The following is a 26474-nucleotide window of genomic DNA, read 5'->3' on the forward strand; positions in this document are numbered from 1 at the left end:
ACCTGAGTGGGAACACACCTGGCACCTAAAATAACTTTAAAAACATAAACCAACAGAACAGAAAGCTGTAGCCACTTCCTTTCTCCCTCCAGGACTTCCTAGGTGGCACTCAGAAAGTGAGTATTCACACTCACTATGGAAGCCAGGGTCCTTGAGGAGAGCCATGGAGGAGAGAGCTTCCTGCCTTGTCCTCCCGAGTCTCAGGGCATCCCATGCTAAACCCCTTCCCTGAAGGGAGAGAGGAAGTCTGTAGCCATCTCTGATTCTTGTCCAGCCTTTACCCCTCTGAATTCGGCCTCACCTATCCCTCGACACATGCAATGTCCCCCCATTGCACCCCACAAGAACTAAATACTCCAGGACCCAGCAACACCTCCCCACACCCTATATTCCAAACAGGACTCTCTCCAGTCCACTCTGCTCTTACCATGCCATAGCCAGCATCCTGGCCTCCTTTCTTGGACTTGCTCCTCCTGGTGGTCACTAGGGACCCCCCTCACCCAGTTGGCCTGATGCCTTGTCTCTCACCTTCTCCTTTCTCTTTAACACACCATCTTCCTTTGGCTTCCCCAACACCAGTCTTCCTCTTCTCCTTTCTGCTCACTCTGCAGCTCTTCTGTTTCTCTGCTTTCTCTTTAAATCTCAGGAACTCATGGAATTCAAAGGGCTTCCCTGTCTCTGGGCAACCACTGCCCAGGGTCAACTACTATCCACTGCCACAGGGTCACCGACTACCTCCTGAGGGAAGAAGACGCAGGCTCTACACTGGTACCAGCTCTTTCTGAAGCACTCCTGCTTCCAGTTACCCACAGCACACCTACCTCTGGAAGTCTCATAAGCTCCCCAAAATAAGACAACTGAAAGTGCACACCTGGGGTTGGAAACATGTCTCCTGTGAAAGTCTTAACCATTCTCCTGCAGTGCTCCCTCTTTTGTAACTTTGTCACCCAGCATTGCACTGGTGGCGTTCTATGGGTCCCTCCCAGCGTCATGCCTCAGAAGACAGAATCCTATTCCACTCAAGTTCTGTATCCCCAAGCCCAACATGGGGCCTGCACACGAGACACTCCATAAACGCTTGTTGGCAAATGAAGAAAAAGGCTCTTTTTCATCTCTGTACATCCAACACACAATAAAAGCAGCTCATAAAAGATCAGTGGGGTGGGGCATGGTATACGAATAAGAAGTACTGAAAAGCATTAGCAATTCTTTTCAAAATTCATACATTTATAATAGAAATAATGTTTTCCTGTTGGGGGAATTTCAAGATTTTTCATAATACATTTAATTGCAAACAGTGTCATACAACATATCTGCCCACCAAATATAAAAAATGTTTACATTATTAAATTTAAATTAAAAATTACCATTTTAACAATTAATTTTAACTAAAATGCTATTAAAAATTACAAATATGGCATCTATTAACAATTCAAACATTATTTTAAGAAAATGAGGTTTTACAATTATGCTTCTGTATTTATATTCATCACATACTTAAAAATGTGAATTTCAGTGATCTATGCTTTCTTTTTTGGTTTACCCAAATACATCAACTTTTGAGGGCCAAATTCCTGTTCAAACAGTCTCCCCCTCACTGATTTCTCATACCTGATATCTAGATAAACATCTTCAAATATCTGTATTTGATTCCTGTTTTCATAGAAATGTCAACTTTTAAGTTGACAGATCAAAATCTTGTTAATATTTACATAAGTTACAATTGTTCAAACAGCAAAGAAACACAACATATTTTAACAACACTCCTAAGCCAGATGTGCAGTGACAGTCCCTAGCTAAACTGCCTGATAAACCCAGGGCAACCCTCCCAGAACCTGCAGGCTGTTACCTCATATTCTATACATAATATTTTCAATGGTATATTTATGTCTTAAGATACATTTGAAACATCCTTCCATTTTGATCTACTCTTCTACCCTCATCTGTCAAAAACTCACCTTTGGATCACTACTGTTCCATGACCTGTCCCCTCTGCCCTTCACCCTTTCTGAACTTCTCGCTCTAATGTAGGACAGCGGCAAATGGCAAACATTTTCCAAACTAGATATGCCACTGTTTTCCATGAGCAATTCTACAGTGACTAACAATATAAAACCCCCTCAATGCTCATACAAATACAAATCTTTTGTTGAAGTACCAGGGACACAGTCAGGCAAAAAACCTCTTTCCAGTGAAAGAATTTGCTCACCTTTTAATAGGATTTCCTTATCTCAGTCATTTCATCAGAGCAACTCTGTCCCTGGTTTCTGCCTGGCTTCTACAGAGCACAGTGACTCTGAACATCATGTCAGAAGCAGAGGGACTATGTTCTGGTCCCTCACTGATTCCTCAGCATCAGACTCAACTGTAAACACAAGGTCTATCCCAGTTATCTTATAGAAAAAGTAATCAAGCATGCATGCTTTGGATATGAAACTCCATAGGGAAAAAGGAATCATATTATTTCTATAGCTATTCGTTTTAATTCTCAAAAAGCATGAGCACATGCATGTCTGCAGGCAGAAAAAAAGATACAAACCAGCAAAATATCCTGATAATATCTTAGTATCTTTATATTCATAAAGATACTAAGTTTTGTTTTGGGGATGCTGGGGATTGAACCCAGAATCCTGCACAAGGTAGGCAAGTACTCTAACCCTGGGCTATATCCCCAGCGGGGTTTCTAAGCTTTGAATTTTGATTTTTATTCTGTTTATTACTATATCCTGCCAAGTTCTTTCTGGCTCAAGAATATCAGATGATGTGCAGCTTTCCTGGGTATCAGCAAGCACCCTACCTCCTGCTAGACATCACCAAGGGTACTTCCTGATAAAACAGCCCAGTCCTTGCTAAACCCCATTGTCTCAGTCAGACTCAGCAGCCGAGGTTAGAAGGCCTCGTGCTTTGTGAGTTTCTCTGCACCCAGGGGGAAGCTGGTTGTGCTGTAAATACCCACAGAATCTGATGAGCGACACTGAAACCCTGGGCCTGCTGATGTCAACAGAGGTTTCTGCTAATGACATGAAGAACAAAGGCAGACAGGAAATTTTCTACTATCTCAATTTTGAAAGGGGCTAATGAACCCTTTAGAAGAATTGATGAGCAGACAAGAGGCTTGAAAAGTCATTTCCCTTTCAGACACCCATGCCATTGACAGGGCACCGCTGCTGAGACAGATAATATTCATGCTACCTGTAGGGTTTACCTGATGGGTACTTAAATGTTTAAAATGTATTAAAAGGTTGAGTTAGAGTTGACAAAATTTCCACTGAAAAACCAAACAACCCTCCCACCACCACCACCCTAAAGATCAACTACGAAGAGCCAAAAGGTGAGTGCAGCTGATTGTCATTTTGACCTTGCTTCGCTTTAATTCAGGAGACTATTTAGAAATGTAAGGAGCAACCCCTTCATTCGGCTCAGCTAGCAGAGCTAATAGGCTTCTAATTAATTTCCAGAAGATTGCTGTTATAACTAACAGGTTTTAAACATTTGGTTGATTGGGGAAAATGAATTGAATATAATGTATTTGATTTGGAAAATTAGTTTTCATTCTATGTGCTTACCATAATAGTGTTTATTTTAAGTTTACATGATTCCATTAAGAGTCCCAGAACACCGCTGGTTGTTTTTATCCTTACACAGTCCTATCCAACTTATAAAGAAAAAGAAAAAAAAAAAAAAACTAAATTAATTTACACTTAAGACTTTTGTTGGCCTTTAATTGAGGGCAAGTTAAATTCCATTTTTTTGTGGCTTTAATAAAAACCTTTGCTGGCTAATATAGCAACAGGCCCCAAATACTTCAAAATGATCCGGGCGATAGCTCAGTCAAAAGCCCACTCATCGAATGCAAATCCTCCCAAGAAAGGCTCCGCACACAAGTCAGATGAGCCAGTGAGGGCATTGTTTATGGAGTTTCATTTGATTCCTCCTGACAACCATTTAAACAATGAATGTTGGGAAATGTCCCTCAAAGAATCAACAACAATGGCAGGGATCAGCGCTTTTATATTGAGCTAATACTATTTTTAAAAGGAGAAAATATTTCTTCCTGACGGGATTATGGGAAGCCTTATTAAAGACACCTGCAAACAAAACAAGTGACAATAGATCTTTATCATAATTGATAACTGAGTTATCCTCTCTATAAAACTCCTTTCTTGGAGACAATACCATCAAGATTTACCTTTGCCGGTTGACTCAAGAAATCAGCTAATTGGGACCAAGAGTATTCAACAATGATAAGTTTACCAAGATTATGTGAGCAGATTTAAAAAAAAAAAAAAAAAAAAAAGGTCCTTGTCTGTCTGGTTAAACAGAAGTACAACGAGACTAGAATGTTCTCTCCTCACACTGCTGAGAGTGTCTATATTGAAATTAAGTAGCATCCTTTCCCTCCACATGCCATCCGAAAAACACATGAGGGATTCTAATTAGCAGGGCTCACTCTGATAAGCACACAGTGGGCCAGCCGGCGCTGGGAACCCAGCCTTCGCCTAACTTGAAGTTGCGAAGGAAAGCAACCTTTCACAAAATCTTCTCAAAGTAATTAACAATCACTGTCAAAATGTGTACTTCCAGTCATCTGTATTCTGTGAAAAAAAATGAAACTGTTTCAGTGGAAGACTGCTCCTGGGGAAGAATAACTTAGCTAAATCCAGCAGGACACATTTACCAAATAAGTTTGAAGTAGAGAAAAAAAAAAAAAAAATCAGAGGTGCTTGTTTGCAGTAACAGGACTCCACCCGTGAGTCCCAGGTAAGTCTCGGTTTACTTCCCCTTGGTGAACAGTGGATGCCGTCGCCCAAGGGCTACGCTGTTTGCAGTTAGATATATTTATTGCCTCCTTTCTGTGTGACTAATAGAAATTTCAGTATTCCTATCAGGACTATTACTGATTTTTCTGACTTAATTTTCCAAATTAAGTAATTTGGGCTCCTTTAAAAAAAAAAAAAACCAGGGACTCCAGAGGTTGTCCTAACCTTGGACTCAGAGAACTTATGAGCACTAAAGAAAAGGGAGAAGGACCACTAGGCCCAAACAGTAAATGCACTTCATAGCACTTCTTCTTATCCTTTAACCTGGCTCACGGTTAGAACTGTCAACTGGCCCTTAGGGGAAGTAAAAGCAGTTCAAACTCAGGATGCATTAGCAACAGAAGCTGGGATTTTAGAATATGTGCAGCTTTTGATAGATGCACTTCATTTCCAAAAAATAAACACTTAAAAAGAAAAAAAAATCACCGAATCACTGCAAAGTAGGCAGAATTAAACAAGAAAGAAAAAAAAACACCGCATGAGATGAAATGACCCAACATTGTTCTTGAGGACCTCAAGTTCACAGACAAAAACAAATTCTTTATAGAAGATACTTCAAGGGGCTTGTTGGCTTTTTTTTTTTTAAGACACATTAAGACAGAGCAATCAACTTGTGAAAAGGAAAGCTGCCTAGAAAAACAAAGAAGACATTTTCTGAGATGACTTTGATCCTATACTCAAATCATTGGCTTAAACACGCTTGTCTTTAAAGGCTTTGTATTTGCAATAACTACTCTCTATTGTACTTGTTAACAAAGTATTATTTTCACCTTATTATTACTAATCTTTTCTTTGTAAGTAACCACACCTGGTTTTATCCCCTACACACACACACACACACACACACACACACACACACAAAAAACGGTGCAGTAAATATTTGGTCTTTGTGGTAATACAATGCATAATTTAGTTAATCTGGGCTATCTTTCCGTGAGAGCTGATTGTTTCTATATTATGAAATGTGTTCACAGTAAAGCAAAAAACCACGCCAGATACCTGGGAGGCAGGCTGAGAGCCACTTACCCAGCATGTAGCTGCCACGAACCAACTCTGACAGGACGGCATGGCCACTCCTACACACCAGGTATTACTCATGCTAACTCAGCCTCCTGATCACAACCACACCTTTCTTCTACAAACATGGTTTTTATTAAGGTAGCACTGCATATCACCAGGCCCAGGGCCCTACTCCCACCCTAACCCCCATGAAAAGCCTTGAGAACATAGGAATTTCAACTTTCCATTAGAAAACCTGGCATTCCTATTACATTACCTGGATGAAATCTAGAAATGTCAGGGGAAGCAAGTCATCCATATGTCCAATGTCTTTGGAGAAACGATTTAAAATTCTTCCTGCAAAAACAGGATATGAGAAATTACTCATTTCCCCAGATAGACCCTTTAAGAGAAACAATTCACAAACAAATCAAAACAATATTTTAAATGCATATGTATTCAATATATTATGCATTCATATGAAATAAGCCAATGTCAGTGGCAAAGAAAAAGAAAATAGTATGATACCTAAAGAGAAATTTAAAAATACCATCAAATGGTACTGGGCAGGGAATTACAATGTGGCCCTGATTTTAAAAATCGAAAATTAAAAAAAAAAAAAATGTGGTGGTTGGGCAGGGGAGTCTTGTGACAGTATCAGGAAGGACTAGTGGATTTTAGAAAGTTCCCTTTCTTTTGAGATCCCATCTAGGACTTGAATTCAAGTGCTACTTAGGTACATCAACAAGTCAATCCTAATCGTAATATTAATTTCCCGTTATCTATCAGAATTAATTTTGCTAAGTGGAACATTTTTTAATAAATGTAACCGTAACCTTTGCATTCCCCCCACCACACACACACACATACCCCCAGGAGGGTTCATGACCCCTCATATTTTGGGAAAACTTGAAATCCTTCCAAGTGGTGGGTGTACTACTGGAGCAGGAGTCGTTATTTCCAGACAAGTGCCAAGTGTGGCCAATAAAGAATTAAATATCCAAGAAGAAATGAAAATAATACTTGCGGATTGATTAAAGATCCCTTCCTATCATTCATTAGTAGAATCCAAGGAAATGCTATACCATAAAAACTTAAGAAATGGAAGGTTGAACTAATAAGCATCTATTCTTCTGAATGACTAGAGGGGGCGGGCAGTGGAGATGGGAGGTTTGAAGGTACACACATGCCCGGCCTACTGTTTTACAGGTAAGCCTGAGAGACACGTTTGTATAGTGCCCCCAGGGCCCAAGCAGCTGCTCTGGGAAGCCAAGCTGCAGACCTGGGGCGTCTGTGCTTTTCCCAGCATTGGCAGGGGGCCTAGCTTTCTCCAGAGCCTGCATACCACAAAACAGCAGGACCATCAGCAGTAAGACTTCCACAGCCCCTGCAGTCCTTCCTAGAACACCTGTGTTCCACCAGGAAGCACAGGGTGTTCAAGTCAGATATGAGTTGGGCCTTGATTTTCCTGTCTCAGCATACAGACTCCAGAAAATATCTTCTAGTGACATCTTTGGCAGGCCCTGTGATAACTTTCCTTAGCCTTTAATAACACCAGCTTTACAGGGTTGTCCCAAGGATTAAATGGGTCCATGCATGAGAAAGAAGCTGATCACAATGCCAAGCACTTTTTTATAGGTGCTCAAAGTAAAGAGACACAGAGGTGGGACCCTGAGTATTAGCAGGTTCTGCAGTGTGCACCTAGGAGGAAGTTTAACGTGCTAAAATGGAGATTCTGACTCAGTAGCTCAGAAGGAGCTTGAGAGTCCATTTCTAAAGAACTCCCAGATGGCCCCTTCCGCTATCTCCCTGAGGAGCTCGGAGGAGCAAGAGGTTAGGAAAGTATTAATCGGACAGGCTTGAAGAACACTATAATCAGACAGGTCATTTTTTGCCACATATTCTTTTAAATTTTGTAGCCTATCTAGTTATCTTTTTAAATATTTTCTTTAGTTATAGTTGGACACAATACCTTTATTTTATTTATTTTTATGTGGTGCTGAGGATTGAACCCAGTGTCTCACAGCACTCTACCTCTGAGCCACAACCCCAGCCCCTATCTACTTATTTTTTAACTTTTCAAAGTATCAATAACGAAAGACAGAAAAATACACCTTAAAAATATTAAAGACATGATTATAACACTTGCTGCTTCCTCAAAGGAAAAAGCTACAACTTTTTAACACAGGCAAGTTTCAAACACACAAAATATGATTCAGCTTTAAAAATGTCAAGAGCAAATTTAAAAAAAAAAAAATTAAGATGAAAAGGCTACATAGAGATGAGCAGTACGTGAAAACCAGTCCTTTACCTTTCATTAAAAATAAGAATATAAAGGTCTGAGAAATCCAAGGTTTGCAAACAGCACAGAACAGAGGAGAAACACAAACCACTGAGAAAAGTCATCTCCCCACATAGCTACTACAATAACTGAATGCCAAAGAGTGTCCAAAACGTATACTCTTATTCACCAATGACCTGGGTGAAGAAAATGTGACATCGGAAGGTTCCATGATTTCCTTGCTCTAAGAAACAATGAAGAAAAGGAACGGTATTCGGAGAATATTTCCACCCGGCTTTGTGGCAGACTATTGGAATCGGTGCTGTGGTGTCAAGTTCATGGCCCAGCAGTCATTTTCTCAGAGGTCCCCAAATCCTGCATGCCAATTCATCTCAATGGCATGTGGCCTTGGCTGAAAGGTGCCAGGAGACGCAAGGGAAGAGGAGCCACGATTTCCTGAGGGGAACCCAGACCATTTTTAGCCTGTTCTGGTAGAGAGTGCCGGCAAATCTTGCCTTCCTGTGCTGCCCAACTGTTCCTCATTACCACGTGGAGTGACTCAAGCTTCTCATGAATGACAGCTCTTCATATACTTGGAGAGAGTTAATCACAGCCTTTCCAGACTTCTCAAGAGCAACTTGCCCTCAATTATCGCTCAAAGACAGCGTCCTGGCCTGGCCATGGCCTCTGTGCATGCACACATGGCCAGTCTCACTTCATGCCAGGAGCCCATGACTAAACTCCATACCCCAGGAACTGTCTGCATATCTCAAGTGGGAACCCCATTTCCCCCTTTCTGCACAGGACATACCCAACCAGGAAATACACCGGCACAGTACATTCTGGCAACCAGAGCATACCTGGACGTCCACTGACTGAGAATTTGACACCAACGCAATCCTGCATCACACAGGCAGATTTTCAGGAACAACAGTGGTGACATGAACAAATTGGAGAGTTCAACCCTTCTGACCTATAAATTCCATTTTTAGGAAATATCCCACAGTGCAAAGGTATTCAAGGTGGCATTATTTAGCAAGTCAGAAGTGGGAATCAATCTAAATGTCCCCCAAAATGGTCTAATGTGTTATGGGTAATTTTAATTTTTATTATTATTATTTTTAATATTTGGTGACTAAGTATTATTTGTGTAAAAGTGTGAAGTGGAAGAGGAAAAGAGAAAGAAAAGAGACAAAGAAGGTTGTTGGGAAGACTGACTTTCATCTATCACAGTCACAGTCTACTTAACTGCTCTGGTTCACATTTTTCTTTCTTGTCCATGAGAAAAGATGTTTCGAAAGAAGTTCTAGAACTTCTTCTCAAAATACACATCAATAAGAAAGGTATCTGAAGAACTGACCTAGAATTTAACCTGGAGTTAGCGTTGCCTGTAGAATTCTGACTCGTACCCAGAGCCAAGACTCCTCAGCTTCTGACTCACTAAACCATCACTTAACACATGGAACTTCCCATGTCTAGTTTGAACCCCATTTTTTAAAAGTTAATTTATATTTATAGATAAAAATATTGTGGTATATTTTTATTGAGGTATATTTCATCTCTTCAATTTATACATTCCATTTACACAATTCAATGCATTTTAGAAATTTTATTGTGTAGAAATCATCATGTAAAATAAGCTGATGACATTTTTACAGCCCCATAAGATCCCTCCTGCATCATGAGATCAAAGCCAGCCTCAGCAACTTAGTGAGACCCTGTCTTGAAATAAAATTTTAAAAAGGGTTAGGGATGAGGCTCAGTGGGTTCAATCCCTGGTGCAAAAAAGAAAAAGCAAACAAACAAACTCCCTCATGCTACTTATATTGATGCCCAGGTTCCGGTAACCCCAAATCCACTTTCTACCTCTACTGATGTGCCTTATCAGTACCTGTCATATAGGTGGGATCAGTATGTGGCCTCTCACGTCTGGCTTCTTAAGCTAATATGCCTGAGATTCCATCTATGACACAGCATGGACCAGTAAGTAGTTCCTCTTTTAAGCCCTACTCTTTGCCATAAAAACTGTCTTAGGAACCAGCAAACCACGCCCCAAGAGGCCATGGCTACCTGACCTTGAGGGTAAAAGTGGATGTGTTCAGTGAACTCTCTGCCATGATAAACTTCTACAAATCCACATTCAGATAAGCATAAAAGTTCATACCAAGACCTCACCACTGGTTCTGCAACCTAATTCTTTTGAAAAGAACTGGACCCTGGGATGGTAGCTCAGGGGTAAATTGCTTGCCTAGCATGACTGAGGCCCTGGGTTCAAGCTGAAGGAAGGGAAGAAGGGAAGGAGGAAGGAAAAGAGCAACTGGCCTTTGGGCTGATATCCCGCAGAGCTGGAAGCGAGAGGTGCTGGGTTTGAGTTGGGCATTGTACATGTGGACCCTCAAAGACCTGTAGCCAATGGTAGACAGAGTGGGCAGGGACAATAAGTACAAGAACTACCATCTTGGTGAGAAGTGGAATCTAAATCCAGGCAGCCTAAACAAGAGAGCATACAGTCTACCCCATGGGACAAGGAGAATGGACTTCTACACTCCAGGCAGAACAAGATGGCAGAACAAAGACTGGTCCAAAGTAAAGGGCATGGAGTGGGAACCCTGCTGAGTCTCTAGGCTGGAAGGGGTCATTGTGTGCATGATGCTGTGGGCCTGGGAGGTGAGGATGCCATTCAGGGAGTGTGCCAGCATCATTCTACACAAGACAAAGTTCCATTCAGCCAGACCAACGTGAGAACAGAACAGGGGCTATAGCTGTCTGTGGGTTTGGCCCATCTTCTTTGTTCTTCCTGTCAGAAGAGGCCATCCACAGGGTGGGTGCTCACAGAAAGGCGTAAAACCGAAAGAGCCCCCTGACCAAAGCCACACTCTGGAGCAAGAGGACTCCAGACAACTTACTCAAAGTCTAGTGAGACTCAAATTCCTTATCTGTAAAGATGAGGAAATGATAAATTTCCTCCAACTACTTCACAGAGTCAAAGATTCGCAGGATAAGAAATGGTGCTTGGGAAGGCCTCACCTAAATTCAGAACTTATGTCATTACTGTAAGATTTCAGAGCTGGAAGAGGCATGAACGACCTCCAGAGCCAATAATTTCCAAACTCTCCTCTGAAGATGCTCAGATTCCACCTTGAAGAATGTCCAGGGGGTAGAGACTGGCCTCGCCCAACTCCTCAGGAACCCTCCCTTTCTCCCATGGCTGCTTGTCCCCTCCTCAGGTTCACAAGGAGCTCCCCTCTGAAGGAGGACTCGGAAGGAAAGAAAAATGTCTGTCGCTCTTTGTGGACCTCGCTCCTGATGTTAGAGCTGAGGAGACAAAGACGGACCAACCAACATGCTCAGGGAGACTCATGTTTCATAAGGGGGTGGGTGCTGTCTGCCCAGCCTGCTGGGGATTTCCAGGCTGCAGGGAGAGAAGCTTGGCAAACCTCATTCTTCAGAGCAAAGTCCTCTGCTGGCTCTTCCATTTTTCTGAGGATAGAGCCATTGAATGATTTTTTTTTTTTTCCCTCCTGGTTCTCTTCCTGAACTTTTCTTTCTTTTATTACTTTCATTTCCTGTTTACTGATCTCCACTCCCCATCTCACAGGGTTTACTCACACACCCAACTATCCTACAAAGCATCTAAGCTGCTTACAACTACACTAAAAAGAAGCCGTTGAAACTGATCCACAATGACCCTTGCCCAAATTCTCAAGCTCTTCCTTAGGCCAATGCCCAAACACTGAGCAGAACACTTAAGTCACTTATGACTTATCTTTATCTCAAATCATAACCAACATGTTTTAATTTTCCATTTAAAATAACCTCATTTGCATCTTTATTTCTTTTATCTATCAGATCAATCCTATCAAGTTTTTAGGAACAGGGAGGAGAGGAGATTGACAGGAGGTACCCTCTCAGCTTCCCTTTCATTCCTCCTGACTGTATCCATGTTCTGACTGGGGAGCTTCTCTGTTCATCTATCAGGAAGGTCCTGAACCCCACTCAGCTCCATCTACAAACTTGAACTTCTTTACCTTTATTGGATAGCTCTGGATAATGGCATTGCCCGCCTCAGGAACCCTCCACAGCACTAGCCACAGTTAGCTCACCCAAGGTTACTAGGGGACCTAATCCAGGCACTGGCTACCAAATCATTCAGATGCCCTCTCAGCAAATGTGAGTCCATGAGAGAAGCAGGAAAAGCGGTGGAAGCACCATTCATAGCAGAGAGGAGAGGCAAAGGGCCCCCTGAGCCCTGGACAGTGGCCCTTTGCTTCCATAAAGACCAGTCCAGTTCCCGGATGGTTACCCTTGCTCCAGCTGCTTGAGCTGCCCCAGGCTCCCTCCTGTCCACCCCTCCTCATCTGACTAACGCAGGGAGATTCTGGCCCTAGCAACCCAAAAGCCTTGGCCACGACATTATCACTTACCTGACAACTCATTGACTAAAATTTCTTGGGGAAATGATGAATCCTGTAAGACTTAAATTTCCAAATTATCAATTACTCTTTTAAGTAATGAAGCTTAAAAAATTTCAATTGCTCTGGCAGAAACTTTTTCAAGTGGATTACAGACTTCCGATTCCTTAAATGCACTCATCTCTGGACAACACAGAGGCTCAACAGCGTAATTGTTTTTTAAGGGTGGCAATGTCCTTGGAAGCACGTAGATCACTTGGATGAAGCCCCTCACCAAGGACTTTGGCTCTGTATTACTGGGCTCTCAGGAGACACATTTTGCATGGTCCTGGGCCTGCATGTCACCTCCATTTTGCTTTAGTGTTGAAAATGGAGGAGATCCTACAATAAGTGGTGAAAACAGGGCCTGAAACGAGACTCAGAAACAGAAGCAGTGTCCCCATAAAGGCACAGTGCTGTGAGACTGTGCATGGTGAGACACTGTTCTTGCTTGCTTCTTGATATCCCTGAGGTCTGGACACATTCTCAGAATACACACAGCATAATCTGTGCAGTGAGTTAACTGTTCAAGTGTGTTATTTTTTGCATATACATCTAGACTTATACACCTCTGTAAACACAGACCATATTTCACATGAGATCAATAACAAAGTGTCTGGTGTGTGTGTGTGTGTGTGTGTGTGTTTGTAATATTGATAATATCAGGCTATAAACCCATAAGGAATGTTCCAACTCTTTTTAAAACATGGAAAATTTTCTGAGTAGAGGCACTCTTACACAAAAACATAAACAAATCCATAAACTTAAAAAAAGAGACTTGCTCCATGACCATCTTTCTGCATGACCTTCAGGGAACAAAACTGGGAAGATGAATTCTGCAAACAATGCTCCCTTATCTTCCTCAGTCTGTAAACACACCAGGGAACTTGTCAGAACATTGAAGGTTCATGGGCATCAGAGTGACTTTATTGTTTATTTTGGTACCAAGGATTGAACTTAGAGGTGCCTAACCACTGAGCTACATCTTCAGTCTCTTTTATTTTTTATTTTGAGACAGGGTGGCGCTAAGCAACTTAGCGACTCATTAAGTTGCTGAGGCTGGCCTAGAACTTGTGATCCTCCTGCCTCAGCTTCCTGAGCTGCTGGGATTATAGGCATGCACCAACACATCCAGCCACAGGGGCTTTAATCAGAAATAGTCATAGGGACTCTAATCTGCACAGTCATCTCCAGAGCTCTGGGTGGGGCCTGAGATTCTGCATTTCCAACATACTCCAAAGGGTATAGATACTTGCGGTCCAGGGACCACACATTACACATGAAGTAACAGGAAAATATCTGGAAAATTTATAAAGACAGCCCTTCTGCTATCAAGAGCAAATGGTCTTTCTTTTTTCAAATTTCAAGTCTCTCCTTCCAATGCTGTTTCATGCCACCTTCTTCAACAGTGTTTTCTGACTGGGGGACATCTGGTACCACAGCAAGTGTTGGGTTTATCATCATCCCAGTCACTTTCCCTGTCCTGCTCTTTAACTCATCTGTCTGAGCTCCACCAAAGGGATTTAAGATTTCCAGCTGCAGAATGAGCTTGGGTATCGTGAACTAAAGACACGGCCATGATGACACAGAAGCCCTCTAGAAAGCCAGAGAAGATCCAGAGAGAGGGACAGTGGGCTCCAGGTGCAGTGGGGTGGGAGCAGCTGTCAGAGAAGGAGGGAGGAATGGGCATGCACCAGATGCAGACCCTGCAAGGGCCAATGAGTGGACACAAAGGATGGAAGGACAGACAGGAGAGGAGGGGCAGTCACAGATCAGAAGAGGTCACAGCTCACCAGCCCAACAGATCCGGAGAGTATCAGAGGTCCCACCTAGCCTTATAACAAAAGGCATCCAACTTAAGCAGCAGCCTTAAATGGTCACATGCTCACCCCAACAACTTTCTTAAGGTACTAAATTTGGCACACAAGCCCAGGATGGTGCTGAGGAGAGGCCTCCTGACCTCCACTTATAGCCCTTCTAAGACCCCATCTTCCTGACACAGCAAATATGGGCAAAGCACCGAGAGTTGTGTGTCCTTCTTCTTCCTGCCCTACCTCCTTCTCTACCAGAGAAACCCACAACTGGGTTCTGGTGGCAAGTCTCAGACATGCCTCCTGCTTGCCTTTTGGCAGCCCTAAGATAGGGGAGCCACAGGCAGACTAAGGCAGACACGGTCCAAGCGGTCCCAGTGACGCAGGGACAGGCGGACACCTGGGATGTCTGTGTCTCCTGGGAGTTCAGCTAGACCTGGGATGGCAGGGATTCAGACTCTCCTAGGGTGATGTGAAAGAATGCCTTTCTAGAACAACAGCACTGTGTTTCCAAAGTCTAGTAGTCTCTTGCCTTTTCACATAATTAAGACATATTCAAAATATTCATTTCAAGGTTCCATTATGTGACATGACAGATTGGAGCAACGAGTTTCAAAAGCGTGTGTGTACTCTTTCCTTTTTTCATGAGAGCTTTTCGCGTTGTCTCCCACCTGGAAGATCCCAGGTGGGACAGTCCAAACAAGAAGACCTATAAAAATCCCAGCTTCTTCAAGACCAAGGGCAGCCTCAGAGTCTGCCCCATCCGTCCACCTTCCGCTCTTTCTGCTTGTAAGTCACAAAATTCTCTTACCTTGCACTCTCTCCACCTGCTCACCAATTAGGGAGAACACCTTGCTCTCTCATCAGAACCTGCTATTTCAAATCACAACTGTAACTGTCTTCTTGTCCGGTGTCGTCTAGGCATTTGGTAGGTTTAATGGGATACAGCAGCCCCCTCCCCGTCTGCAGGGGAGCTATTCCAAGAATCCTAATGGATGACTGAAACCACGGATAGTACCAAATGCTGTGTACTTTCCTACACATACATAACTATGATAAAATCTAATTTACAAATTAGGCACAGTAAGAGCACCAATAATAGAACAATTATAACAACATGCAACAATGAACGCCAGCATGGTCTCTCTCTCCCTCTCAAGGATCCAGACGAATATTAGTATTTTCAGACTGCAATGGTCCATGGGTAACCGAAACTGCGGAAGTGAAGCCTCAGGTAAGGGGAGGCTGTTGGACGTCCGTGCAGCCAGTACACACAGTGACACAACATGGTATGAGCACACACCCCAGAGGCAGAAACAAGAAAGCTCGAGCCACCTACCAGGCGGAGGCGACTAGGAGGCTAAATCAACAGGGGGCCACTGCCAGCAGGGTGGGTCCAGGGCTCAGGCAGGGCTGGCCTAACACGCCTTTGTGATGGGAAGGAGTGACATCTCTCAGTAGTAAGAGAGAAAGGGAAGAGGGCCAACAACCTTGACCTGGTTGAGGAGCATGACCTAGGGTGTGCTGAGTCCAGAAAGGACGCGGGTGCAGAGTGGGAGAGGAAAAGGACCCAAGAATGAAGGGCCTCTGGGAAAGGCCCCTGGTGGAAAGGGGTCTGATTTCTGTCTTCAAAGCAGTGTTTGCAAGAACAAGTGGAAGGAGGACCAGGGGACATTCTACACATCTGCCGGATTGCTTCTACAAATGGCCACAAAGATCAACCTAACCCCTGCTTCTGTGTGACAGGCCCACCCCGAGTCAACTCGCCTGGTGTCCTCGCCACCGCAAAGGGTGCCCACGACTCACTTTCCTGGTCTTTTGGGTTTGTTCACAGTTTCTAAAACCACCAGATGATGGGCACTGAGTGTCAGAAGCCCTATAAAGCATGGTGTACACATCACGTCCAAACTAGGGCACAGCTACTATCTCCACTTAAGTACAAGGCGGCTCAGGCTTCCAGACAGTAAGAAATTAACTGGCAGAGACCCAGGTGTGAAACAACCATGCTGGGATTCATACCCAGCATTGCAGAGATTCAGGAAGGCATGTCAGTGTCAACATACTGGTGACACCAAGCTACTTTACTGAACACATCTGCAAACTCTATTAAATACCTATTAATAAGGATGCACCAATAAAGTTACAGGCAGGGCTGGCATTAAGCTGGCATAATGGTGATGACCAACCCAGCACTGGATGGCCCAGGCCCCTTCTGATTGGCTGCTGCCTGCTGCGCTGGCTGCTAAGCCCTCTGGCTGTCACTCCTGGTTAGAGGAGTTTCAGGAATCCTCTCTTGGCTAACCATAATTAAAGTAAAATATTTTAAATAACTCCACCTCGGAATTAAATTACATAAATTATTGTAGGCTGAAAGAATCTATTAACAAGGGAACAAATGAATGAATGAGGGCAGAGGCGCTATTAAAAGGCATAACAGATTAGCTAAGTCCAGGGGCCCGAAGGCCAACTCATGCCAGGCCTTACCAGGTTGTGGGCCCAGGAACAGGAAGATTCTCGAGGGTCATACTTTAAGGGGAGAATATACCTGGCAAAACGGCCTCAGGAAGTCATTTTTGCTACAGCAGCCACTGAATAGTTTGCTACAGCAAATAATCAGTACTTTATATTTTCTAAGCATTAAAAAGAGAAAAAAAATGAGGAAGAAAGACCAAGCCATTTCCTTTACCAAGATCTCGTGGATATACCACCAGGAGTGAGTCTGGCCTGGACCCTTGGTATGGCCAGGGGAGTGCAGGCCTCTGGGGAGCAGTGCCTAGAAGACTTCCCAAAGAACAACCATTTCCTCGTCAGGCATCCCGTGATGGTCATTCACGGCCAGACACTCATGAAATCTCTCTAGAAGAAAGACTGTGGGCAAATACAAAGGCCTGGGAATACCCAGCAGTCTCAAGAATGAGCCCACAGAGATGGCAGCGGCAATACCCACTCATAGCGCCTTCATCTAAACGAAGAATCCCCATTTCCACAAAGGCCAGCGCCAGGCTCAATCCCCGAGGTTACTGTGAATGGAAATTAGTACCTGGCAAGTGGAATCAGCTCGCTCGCTCTCTCTCTCTCTCTCTCTCTCTCTCTCTCTCTCTCTCTCCCTCCATTACACATACCAGTATATGTAATACTCAAAAATAGGACAGCAAAACACTTGGTGTGAGATCGTGACTAGACTTGAAGACAATGGGCCCTCCTACTCCCCACCCCATGTAAAGCAGGAGTGCTGGAAACGGATCAACCAACACCCAGATCTGATCATCAGTTCTATCTCCAGAGCATCATTTTAATACCTGGTAACCGCCAACAGATGTTACACCAAACTGGCTGGGTTGTATTAATATAAATGTGCAGACTTTCATTGGGATTGGGGGGGGGAGTATCCCATTAAGAAGTGGTGGGGGGAGCCCGATTTCAACTACTGTAATACTTCTTTTAAAAATCAGCATAAAATTTGGAAGACCTGGAAAATAGTGCTGTGAGTACAATAATTCTGTTTGTCCTGTTAGCTATGGAAGTCTCAGGATGCACGCTACCTCTTCGTCAAAAGATTGTCTTTTTCTCCCAGGGAAGAAACTATTTGTGGTTTGCCTTCTTGTTGACACTACTAAATACCCTCTCTATTTTCCTGTATTTTATTTAGAGACAGGATCTCACTGAGTTGCTCAGCACCTCACTTTTGCTGAGGCTGGCTTTGAACTCGCGATGCTCCTGCCTCAGCCTCCCGAGCCACTGGGATTACAGGCGTACACCACTGGGCCTAGATTAAATACCCTCTTTTTAAAATATTTACATACACTGGTTTTTGGGATATTATTTTTTTTTCTTTTCACATGTCTCTCTTCATTCAAGCTACTCTGACCATCCCTTAAATCCAAGGACCTCCCTTATATCTCAAGGTTTTTGAGTCTATGAACTCTATTCCTCTGGCCAATGGTGGTCTTATCCGCCTTAGTGTGAGCTCTTCTCCAAGGACAGCAACTCCCAACCAGGATGTGAAACCACTGTCTTTCTTCTCCCTTGCATTTAACTTTCAATGCACCTAGCTGGTGAATCTCTTCTTCTGGAGAGCTGCAGACACATGTGAAGGTATAAGAGGTTTTAATTGAACTGAGGACCACCTTGATGACTTAAGAAATTCGACACCATCCAATAATTAACTTCAAATGAACTTTGAAATTTAAAAATCTTTATGGACTTATGGTAGGTTGCCCAAACATTTCCATATATTAAGAAAAAGATACAAATCCAGATTCTGAGCTTTTGATATTTAGGACCTTCCATGAGCTTGGAGCAACCACAGGATTTGACCTTGATGGTGGCAAGGTATCAGAAGGCCTGAGCTGACCTCCCCAGCCCCGATGCATGTTATTACATCAAATAACTTAATCAGAACACAAACGGTTCTTAGATTTCTGCAGAGGTAATTAAATAACAATCCAATGCCAATTAATCACAGTCAAATAAGAGTGTGTCAGAGAAGAACCCGATACACACTGGAGACTATTTAATGGTCAAACACTTGGCAGGATTTTAGTTAAACAATGATTCATTAAACCTCCTCTGCCACACAATGGCTAGGCTAAACTCAACGTGAAAGAATCGAAACTCTTTTGTTCTCCCATAAAAAGACATCAAACCTCTGTGCGTGATATTCTTTTCTCTCTCACTTAGCAGACGGCTCAGCTGCATGATTCATGTGTTCAGCTGCTCCCATGCCCACGGGCGTCTGCAAGTCCTCCTTGGCGCTGAGCACTGTAGCTAAGCGACTCTTTCCTTCCCAACGGCACTAGTGAAGAGGTGGACAGATGACCACACCAACTTAAACTGTTGATTCACCTCACGCAGGGAAAAGCACCCGGGACTCAGAACCACCTTCAGTCCCAGGAGAACAAGATCCCCCATCACAAAAACCCTGGGACCACACAACTTGTCCATCCACCAAAACAACACGTGACATTTTTGGTTTTCTTTAAAATAAAATGGTCCTTTATAACACAACTCCCCGTGAAAACCCAGGGATCCGCTTCAAGTTCAGCTGGTAATTAATTCCCAAAGGCTTGTCATCAGGTTTCTTGGGATACTACACCTTTCTGCAAGTTCATTTCTTCATATGGAGCAAGAATCGAAGAAAAACAACATACCTCTATATCTGCTGGGGTTTGCCTACCCTAGCAGAAGAAGCACCTCCAGAGTTTCACTAATGTTACTCTTTCTTAAAAGTATGATTTTTGCACTTCATTGCTGATATGAATCTGAATCCAAGATCAGAGAGGTAGCTAAAAAACAGCTCTATGGTGTTACACTGCAGATGCTTTGGGATGGTATTTGCCTCTCTTTAGAGAAGGGTTACCTAATCCAGTTTTAGTTAAATGGTGGGTTGTTACTCATTTTTTGATGCATTTAAAAATATGATTTTAGTTGAGAGGGTAGCACAGTGGTAGAACACTTGCCTAGCATGCATGAGACCCTAGGTTTGAGCCCAGCATTTCAAAATAAATAAACAAAATTAAATTAAAAATTGAAAAGTAAATAAAATAAATAAAATTAATTGCTGTCTTCATTGCCAAGAAAATATGAATGAGGTAACATTTTGGAAGGGATAAAAAGTTTTAGTTCTACCTATCCATGAACAGGGTATATTTTTCCATCTTCTAAGATCTTCTTCTATTTCTCTCTTTAGGGTTCTGTAGATTATATATTATATATTTTATACGTGTGTGTGTGTGTGTTGTTTCTATGACTCAAAATTGAATTTATTATTGGTAAAATGTATTTTAACTCTCCTTACACATTGGGCAGTAGAAAATAAAGTCCTACTTTTAAGTGTCTTTCTGGATATAAAATGTGGAATTTGTATGCCTATAAAAGTAAATGTAGGATATAGTGAACATTTACTAGGTCAAAAATATTTTAAAAAGTATGAATCAAACACTGTAAAGTCTTAACACAATAGCAAAAAAATAAAGCACAGTGTGACTATGAAACCTATCTGGGAGCTGCCTCAGTTGTAAACCCATTTTGCAAACCCATTTTATTGTGTTCTCGCAGCCCACAATGATAACAGCCCTGCGTGTGTCTACTTCTCAGCTAAACTATGACATAAAATGACTTTGAGGGGGTGGGGAGAAGACGCACTGAGGCTAACATCAACATACCGTGGCAAAACAAATTTTCCTGCAAATATAAGCAGTTTTACAGTCTATCAAAGTGGTGCCAAAAAGTAGATTTATTCGCATTAAAGTGCTGACAGGAACGAAACGTTTCTGCAGTCAATAAAGTGCGTTGTAACCCAATCATCAAATCAATACAGTCATTAAAAATAGACTGCGTGCTTCAAGGAAATGGTGAGTTGGGGGGGGGGGGGATCTCTGGTTGTGATGGAGGATGTGTCGCCAGACACAGCTGACAATTAGCCGATGTGGCCGTCGCTCCTCCGTGTGCCTGCGAAGGAACATCCCTGGGTGCCTTATCTCCCTCGGCGCGTATTTAGCCATGTAAACTGCCACGCGGCATTTCCAGCTTCCCCACAGGCATCTTATAAATACAAATAAGAAAATATGCCCTGGGTTTTTCTCCTCTTCCTTTTTCTAGGCCCCGAACTGACAAAATATTATCACTTTTGTAGACGCTTGCAAGTCGACACACTGGTATTGGGCCAAAATGTGCTGAGATTATAATATCCATTTATCTAAACTGCTAGCATGCAACGAAATTCAGGTGGGGTGCCTGCCACCTAAATTAATTTACTACTTGAAAAAGACTTCTTCTGCCAAGCCTGTCAGAAGAAGACAGGAAAGGAGTCAAACTGTAAATAAATCTAAACATGGTTCGCGTTTGATCTAATTTTCAAGAGTAGGATTAAAAAAGAGGAAGCGTGCCAAGGGATGGTGCCAAGAAGAGACGAGCCACAAAGAAGGCTGCCCTGGGAGCCCGGGAGCCCAGGATCGCACCACCGCCCGCTGCAGGGAGTGCTGCCCAGCTGTGCCAGGGACCTAGCACTCCCCGGTCCGGTCCTGATGCTCAAAGCCGCCTGGAGCAATTTATCAAGTTGAGAAAATAAAGGACGCACCACTCAGACCCAGCAGGATGACTGCTATCAAAAAAAAAAAAAAAAACAGAATAACAAGGGTTGGTGGGCAGTGGGAAAACTGGCACCCTGGTATACTGCTGTGGGATGGTAAATGATGTAGGCGCTGTGGAAAACAGCAGGCCAGGTCCTCAAAATATGAAATGCAGAATTACTGCATGAGCCAGCAAAGACTCTGCTTCTGGGCATACACCCAGAAGAACTGAAAGCAGAGACTCAGATATTTGTAGACCCACGATCACAGCAGCAATATTTTCTGTAGCCCAAAAGTAGAAGCAACACTATAGAATGTCCAACAACAGATGAATGGATAAAAAACAAGATGCAACATGCAAAGATACGGTGGAATACTACTCAGACATTAAAAGGAAATCCTGACATGGCGACAACATACATGATACCTAGTGAGGACACCATGCCAGGTGAAATAAGCCAGTCATGAAAGGAAGAATGTTATATGATTCCACTCATGTGGGGAACCTAGAGTAGTTGAACATATGGAGACAGATTCACTTTGGCTTTTCATTTATTTGATGAATTTCAATTATTAGGCATAAAAACTAACTATACATAGTATATGCAACTGCAGGAAACATGCTGTAAATAACCAGTCAAAAAGCCACTGCTTATAAATATAAAATAAAGAAAATGTATTTTTAAAAATCTCAGTTCATCTTCAGAACTGAAAGAATGCCAAACATTCGATCATAAAGAATACCCAACTTCTCTGTGATTAGACTTCAGTCTGTGTTATAATAGACCTTTAGCAAAATCAAAACACAGTGTTTTAAATATCATTAGGTCTTGATGCTTCATACATAATTTAATATAAAATTTGGTAAATGGAAAAGTGAATAATTTTATTGATCACTTAATTTCATGTAATAAAATTAGTGAAAATATTTATTTAGAGATCTCCGAGAGAGAGAGACAGAGAGAGACAGTGAGAGCGCGTGCACGTGCGCACCAGGCACAGAAGAGCATGCCTATAATCTCAGAGACTCAGGAAGCTGAGACAGGAGGATTGTAAATTCAAGCCAGCCTCAGCAACTTAGTGAGACCCTGTCTCTAAATAAAATTAAAAGGGGGAGGGGGGGCTGGGGATGTGTCTCAGTGGTTAAGTGCCCCTGAGTTCAACTACCAGTACCCAAAAAAAAGCTAATTCTGGGGTGGGCAGACCTAGCTTCCCTGTGGGTATTCCCAGTATGACCGTGCACAGAGGGAGCCTGGCCAAGCTATGTTCTCAAGCTACTGATGCTCAAGTGTGGGTTCCTCTGAGCCGGTGCTCAAGGTCTCCCGTGGACATTGAAAGGTTCCTCTGCAGGTAGGCTAACTTGGAGAAGGCAGAATGGCACAGCCCTGGGAGTGAAATTCACCCAACTTGGTCAACAAGCTGGGGAGAAAGCAGGGGGTGGAGAAGCAAACCCCTTACAGTGTTATGAGTCAGGGAAGTGCTCAAGAGCACACTTGTCTCGTGCCCAGCCTGCCACCACCATGCCCTGTTAACTCTGTCCACCACTAAAAGCATGACTTACTATGGCCAAGAGGTCCCTGTGCTCCTCCTACTCCCTGAGACCCAGAGTTGGGCCAGAAATGAGAAGATGCAGAGTCCACGTTTTCCTTCATGTGCCAGATTCTCTTCAAGGCTGTCACTTTATGCAACGACCTGCCTGTCCCCCACCCCGACTCCCGGTGAGAAGAGGCCAAATATGTAAAGAAGATAAAACAAGAAAATATCCACTGATGGCTTTTATAACAATTACCAATGATGTAATAAGCCAAATCAACTGGCCTTAAAACATTCATGAACAACTTCATCCAAGAAGGCATCTCTACTTGGGACTCTGATTCAGAACAAAGAAGGCTGATTCTGAAAGGTCTCGGCGGGCACTTCCTCTTTCAGGGATATCAGTCTCTCCATAGCACTGTCACAAAGTTTCCCATTTATATGGGAGGTATTACATATTCCTAAAATAATGTAGAAAATGGAAACCCATACTTTTCACGAGCCATCTAATATTATATGTGGTAGAAGATTCAAGAAGATGGAGAAATAATTAATTCCCATATTTTAAAGGAAAAACTAACACAGACATCAACAATAAAATGTGGTAACACATTTATGAGGAGCCAGAGAGTTCACTGAAGCCCTGTGTGGCAGGAAGGTTTCCGATGAGTGTCCCTCACTCACCAACTCCGATTGGGATGGGTTCTTCTGGCAAAGTTCCGCGAGGTCCTTTGGTTCCCATCCGGAACATTCCTCAAACAAAGACTTGGACTGTGAGAGCTTTTATTCTGTTTTTTAATATAAATCATTTTAGGGACTGGCCCAACGTGCTGCAGAGAGTTCATAAGACACAGGTCTTTGATCTTTGTGGCTTTGCCATGTATGTTTTTAAAATTTCTGGAATGCACCCAGGGAGGCAAACTGCTTGACAGAGACACTATAAATATCCGAATAAATAAATACATACAAACATCTGGAACCCTGATTAAGCACCAAAGTTTTATTATTTGGGGGGGGGGGTAAAGGGGTTGGGGGAAAAGCACTGAAAAGCATTTTTACTTTTATGGAAAAATCTCCTATTCTTTCCTTATGATAAAGCCCCTCTGACACTAATAAAGCTTTTAGAAAGCTCAAGTTTGTAAGTCACATGGAAAGTGGAGCACTAATGTTTTGTAGCCACCTCCCCCACAAACAAGCAACTTAAAACTTTATTACAACTGATGCTCACCAAAATTCACTTTTTAAATAGCAAGAGGTAAATGAATATTTATGAAACATTGGCCATTATTTGAAACAAAATAAATCCAGGAAATATATTCATTTGTACTAGAGCTTCAAGTTAAGTGTGCACGTGTATAGGTTTTAACTCATTATGCAATAATTCTGTGGGCTACGGATACAATAAAATATGTTGGTTTGCTCCTCTATGTAAGGTGCTTGGAACAGCAATAAACAGAGAGAAGGTAGAATTTGTCCTAATTATTCCCAGTGCAATTAAATTAAAGAATCAGCTACAGACCGTATGGTTAAGTGTGAATCGGGGAGTCGCACAGTTACAAAACTTGTGACATGTTAGAATACCTTCATGTTCAAAACAAACAAAAACAGAATCCCAAATGATTCCCTGTTAATACCCTTTATAGGGCTCCCCAATAAGACGGAGATTTGACGAGCATAGGAAGATCAAGTTAGCAGGAATCTTAATAACCAGAAAGGCTTCCTGTTGCTCTGGGGATAATATAAAAATGGTTTACTAGCCCTGCGTGATCCCACCTGGCATGTGTCCTGTCCTCCCTGCACTCTTGCCTCCATACTCCACAGCTAAGCAGCCTATTTCCAAGTTCAATGTCAGGCCAACCACACACTCCCAGGTCAGATTCACCAGAGACCCTTCAATGCCCCTTCCTTGAGTCCCTGTCAGCCACCCTCCGTACCTCCTGGGCTCCTCTGGCCCTCCTCCCACAGCACCCATCATGAGCACAGTTCTACGATACTTGCTCCACATGGTCTTATGCCCATCTTGCCCACGAGCAGCAAGGGCCAGGACTTCTGGCCTAGGTCAAGACTCAATACCCACTCAATGCCAGACTCCATAAGAATGGAGAATTGGGTGAAGGTGTTTAGAAACAGGCATTTTCAGTATTTGCCCTAATTAGAAAAGAGACACTGTGGGCACTCCATGATTAGCACTGAGACCAATGCTGTGACTAGCGGACACTGACCACCCAGGGCAGGAATAAAGGTTGATGCCAATAAAGGTGCTAGGGAAAAAAATAACCAGTGGTCCAGTTCAAAACAAAAAGAATGTTCCAGCTTGTTCCTGTGGCAGCTGCAACCCAGAAACTTGGCCCTGCTACAAAAGCATGGGGGCAAGCTGTGTGGGGGGTAGTGAAAATAAATACCCCCAGCCCCAGGAGCCCCCTGCCTCGGCACCTCCACAGTCCGTGCCCAATGGGGCCGCGAGGGCTCAGAAACAGCATGCACATTTATATGGTTCTAGTTTGCCTCTACCTCAAGGAAGGCAGGATAAAACGGAACAAATGAAAGAATTCGTCTTGCTCTTCCCTCTGTGTTCCTGCTCTGCAGCTTCACGATATTAAACCACCCTCGTGTCAGAGCCAATCGCTCTTGCAGACTCAGTTCACACTCTCCAGAGGAGGCCCTAAACTGCTAGGTGCTCCATGAGAAAAAATTCATTGCTGAGTATCTGGGTGGTTAATCACATCTCTACCCATATGTACATCCACAATTGCCATGACGTCCCTTGGCGTGAAGCTGGCAACAGAACAGATGGAAACTTCTGGTCGATTCCATGCTGATCTCTTGATCGCCCGCTCTCACACCGATCTGTTCTACGATCCACCACTTAAGCGGGATCCTGAGTGGCCTTGACGGTTTCCACGCCCCTCTCTCCCTACCCTTGGGACAGTTCCAGTTCCTTGGTCCTGCCTTTGGTTCTGCTTGTCTACGAGGCTCTCCTCACCCATGAGGTCGATCACAGACACTCCATGCGTCCACCAAGTCCAGGGGGCTATCACCATCTGGCATGACTGACACTGCCGGGGGGCCCTTCATTCCCTCAATGGTGGGCAGAAGGGGACTCAGTCCACGGGCCCCCCACAACCTTTACAAGGAATAGCCAGATGCAGGCTGCCAAGGAATTTTCAGGTGCGTTGACACCTGACATGGAATTAAAAGTTTTCTCCTTGCACAAATTAACAAATCAACAGCAAATAATCTGAATAAGCTACCGAAGACCACACCAGGGTAGCAGCAGAATCAGTAGGCATTTCTTTATGGAGAGCTAAAAAGACATCCACAGAAAAACGGTCTTTTGTGCATTCTCTCAACACAAAAATATGAGAACTAAGGAGGGAGAAAAACTTCTATGTAAGAAAAAAACAAAAGAGAGAGGGTGGCGGTTTGAAATCTATAAAGAAGCCATTTGGTTGAACTTAAAAAAAAAAAAAAAAAAAACAGCAAATCTCCACTTGCAGGATCTGCAAACG

At 43.1% G+C, this 26474-nt stretch overlaps 1 protein-coding gene across 1 annotated transcript in view; it reads right to left on the reverse strand.

Moving 5' to 3' along the window:
- Positions 1-26474, reverse strand: part of Abcc4 (ATP binding cassette subfamily C member 4 (PEL blood group)) — a 223790-nt gene that overhangs the window by 73573 nt on the left and 123743 nt on the right. Inside the window, exon 20 of the mRNA XM_076871929.1 lies at positions 6097-6176. Within this exon, the coding sequence (XP_076728044.1) occupies positions 6097-6176 (80 nt within the window). The remainder of the gene's footprint in view (positions 1-6096; positions 6177-26474) is intronic.

The sequence above is a fragment of the Callospermophilus lateralis genome, chromosome 12 (assembly GCF_048772815.1).
Source record: "Callospermophilus lateralis isolate mCalLat2 chromosome 12, mCalLat2.hap1, whole genome shotgun sequence".
NCBI lineage: Eukaryota > Metazoa > Chordata > Mammalia > Rodentia > Sciuridae > Callospermophilus > Callospermophilus lateralis.